This window comes from Corvus moneduloides, chromosome 10 (assembly GCF_009650955.1).
Source record: "Corvus moneduloides isolate bCorMon1 chromosome 10, bCorMon1.pri, whole genome shotgun sequence".
Lineage (NCBI taxonomy): Eukaryota > Metazoa > Chordata > Aves > Passeriformes > Corvidae > Corvus > Corvus moneduloides.
The window spans coordinates 50,252-53,677 of record NC_045485.1 but is presented as its reverse complement, the minus strand read 5'-3'; the positions used below and the strand labels follow the sequence as shown (position 1 = coordinate 53,677).

General features: G+C 55.3%; 1 protein-coding gene across 1 annotated transcript; it reads left to right on the top strand.

The window, feature by feature from the left end:
• The first annotated feature begins 518 nt into the window (after positions 1–518).
• LOC116449087 (olfactory receptor 14J1-like) lies at positions 519–3,217 on the top strand. Its single transcript, XM_032120246.1, has 2 exons — positions 519–625; positions 2,150–3,217. The coding sequence occupies exon 2, from the start codon at positions 2,173–2,175 to the stop codon at positions 3,103–3,105; it is 933 nt and encodes a 310-aa protein (XP_031976137.1). The 5' UTR covers positions 519–625; positions 2,150–2,172; the 3' UTR covers positions 3,106–3,217.
• The last annotated feature ends 209 nt before the right edge of the window (positions 3,218–3,426 follow it).

The following is a 3,426-nucleotide window of genomic DNA, read 5'->3' as shown; positions in this document are numbered from 1 at the left end:
AGGGCCTCAGGACAAGGTGTCTCCTCCCAGCCCTTGGTGGCACAGATGCTACTGTGCCCCAGGGCACCAAGACTTGGCTTCTCTTTGTCCCTCTCGTCATCCCTGCCTCCAGTTCTCTGCTCTGACTGGAGCCTGGGGACACTTTCTCAGTCGTGTCCCTCACTGGGACCCATGAAAACTTCCAGAAACTTTGAAGTTCGATTCTGACTGGAATCCTTGAGAGGTTTGTGCCAGTCCCTGTCAGGGACTGATGTTCAGGGCCTCAGCACCAAGGCCCGAGAGGGTCATTCCAGTCCTTGTGCTGTGTGTGTGCTGCTGAGCTGGGCTGGGCTCCTGGCACAGAGGCAGCTCCTGGCAAGCGGCAGCGCTGCAGAGAGACAGCTCTGGCCAGGAGCAGCTCCTGGGCACAGCCCAGCAGGGCTGGGGCACTGCCTGCAGCCAGCCCGGGCACAGCACAGAGGCACACAGGGCTTAAACTCAGCCGGGGCTGGGAAGGGGCTGGGAAGTGACTGTGGGACAATCACTCCCAGCCCCTGGCACAGGAAGCCTCTGGCTGCAGGACACGGCAGCTGCAGCTCCTGGAGGGATCTCCTAAAGCTGCAACATCCCCGTGCCTACGGATTCTGTGAGTACAACTCAGAGCATCTCGAGTGCAGGGGAGGTGAAATGCTCATGAGCCTCTGACGGGCTGAGGGTTTCTGATCACTCCCAGAATATTTCCAATACAAGGATTTTGATAGAAATGAGGACATTTCCTGAGACTTTGTTTTCAGTTTCCTACCACTGGAGAATGGTGGGGAGGGAGGATAAATATTAAAGGTATTACGAATTTTTTCAGGTCCCTGGGACATCTGAACTGTTACTTTTAGTGATCAGCAGGTGCACAGGGGATCCCTCCTGTGCTTTCAGCCACTCCTGTGCCCATGGACAACACCAGCATCACCTTGGCTGGACCCATCAGGCTCAGTCTGAGCTGTCCTTTCTCCAAGCTGCAAACAGAACCCGCCCCCAGCCAGTGCCCTGCACACAGGCAGGTTTCTGTAGGGCCAAGGAGAGTGCACAGAGATTTGGGGTCTGTGAGTGCTTGCAGGGACAGATCAGGCACAGGGAAATAGCTCCAGGAGGAAAATCCCCAGGAAGCAGAGATGAGATCAGGGAAGGAGAGAAAACAAACCCAGCAATGTGTCAGGGAGAGTTTAGAGATCCCCACAGGATCCCCTCCAGTGCAGCCCCTCCCTCTGAAGAAGCCCCCTCCCTCCTGTGCCCCCCAGCCAAGCCTCTGCCCTCAGGGCCGGGGCTCCAAGGCGTGAAGCCCCTCCTGGGCAGGCAGAGCTGCAGCAGAGCCGTGGGGCAGCTCTGCAGCCCCGGGCCCAGTTCCCTCTGCAGAGCACAGGGCTGGGAGCAGCTGCCCGGCCCTGGGGGCTCTGGGAGGGGGCACAGCTGGCTCAGGGTGACGCTGGCCCCAGTGCCCGGCTGTGGGCAGGGCTGTCAGTGCAGCCAGGGCAGCAGCTCAATCTCCCTTCATCCAGTGCCAGCTCTGGGACTATTGGCTCTCTCCCCGAGGCTTCCTTCCAAGCTGGGAGTTTCCTCCAGGATGCAAACGTGTCCTGTAGCATCTTTGTGTTATCTGAAAGGCCCAGAGAGAGGAGAAAAGCAGAGATGCTACAAGTGTGCAAATGCTGTCGGGTTGGTGAAATGAGCCAGGGGTGCCCTCGGCTACGAATGTGGTGCTGGGACCTTGAGAGAGGGACGGACATTTGGGGGTCTGTGGTGGATCCATCTGCTCCCAGCAGCACCTGGTGATCTTTAAGGGAAACATGGGAGGGTGAACATTCTGCATTTGAGAAAAGTGAAACAGAGAAACTCTGAGCAGGTCAGAATGACAGAGCACCTCCCCTGAGTCTCCACTCATCATCTTGCCTTGCAAAAGTTGCTCTGTTCTCCCTGAGAGCAGCAGAAATGCTGAGGGCTTCTGATATCCAAGAATACCAGGAGACATATGGGGGGAGATTAAAAACAAAAACCTCAGAACTCTTAAACACAAAAGGGTGTCTGTCTGTGTGTGTTCCAGGGGAGGGTGTACAGGAAATGGCTTTGATTGTGGTTATAGATCTCCTCTAACTCCTCACTGTCTTTTTCTCTGTGGCAGAACCCAATGCCCGGACACAGCCAATGTCCAACAGCAGCTCCATCAGCCCCTTCCTCCTGCTGGCATTGGCAGACAGGCGGCAGCTGCAGCTCCTGCACTTCTGCCTCTTCCTGGGCATCTCCCTGGCTGCCCTCCTGGGCAACGGCCTCATCATCAGCGCCGGAGCCTGCGGCCAGCACCTGCACAGCCCCATGTTCTTCTTCCTGCTCAGCCTGGCCCTCATCGACCTGGGCTCCATCTGCACCACTGTCCCCAAGGCCATGCACAATTCCCTCTGGGGCACCAGGCACATCTCCTACTCAGCATGTGCTGCTCAGGTGTTTTTCTTTCTGTTCTTCCTCTCAGCAGAGTATTTCCTTCTCACCATCATGTGCTACGACCGCTACGTGTCCATCTGCAAAGCCCTGCACTACGGGACCCTCCTGGGCAGCAGAGCTTGTGCCCACATGGCAGCAGCTGCCTGGGCCAGTGCCTTTCTCAATGCTCTCATGCACACGGCCAATACATTTTCCCTGCCCCTGGGCCAGGGCAATGCCCTGGGCCAGTTCTTCTGTGAAATCCCACACATCCTCAAGCTCTCCTGCTCCAAATCCTACCTCAGGGAACTTGGGCTCATCGCTGTCAGTGTCTGTTTGCTCTTTGGCTGTTTTGTGTTCATTGTTTTCTCCTATGTGCAGATCTTCAGGGCTGTGCTGAGGATCCCCTCTGAGCAGGGCTGGCACAAAGCCTTTTCCACGTGCCTCCCTCACCTGGCCGTGCTCTCTCTGTTCCTCAGCACTGGCATTTTTTCCAACCTGAAGCCCCCCTCCATCTCCTCGCCATCCCTGGACCTGGCACTGCCAGTTCTGTACTCGGTGGCGCCTCCAGCCCTGAAGCCCCTCATCTACAGCCTGAGGAACCAGGAGCTCAGGGATACCCTGAGGAAAATGATGACTGGATTTTTTCAGCAGCAATAAAGTGCCGGTTTTGTTCTCCACAGCTGCAGTGTAACTCAGTGCAGGCCCAGCCTGTCTGCTCAAGTTTTTCATAGTGGCTGTGTGTCTGCAGGGTTTCCTTTTTCATTTTGTGATAATGTTATGCACAATGAAACTTTATTTATCCCGTCATCATCCCATTACTGGGATCATTCATCCTATTTATAATTCACTGCTTACACCTCGAATTTTACCCAGAGACAATGGAAATGAGGAATCACCTCCTCTGTGCACTTTAGCAAAATAAAGGATCCTGCAGCAACTTGTTGGTCAAAAATGCTTCCTTTGAAACCTCATCTGAAT

What these genes read in the sequence shown, in the direction of transcription:
- LOC116449087 (XM_032120246.1), top strand. Translation starts at nt 2,173, where the DNA reads ATGTCCAACAGCAGCTCCATCAGCCCCTTCCTCCTGCTGGCATTGGCA.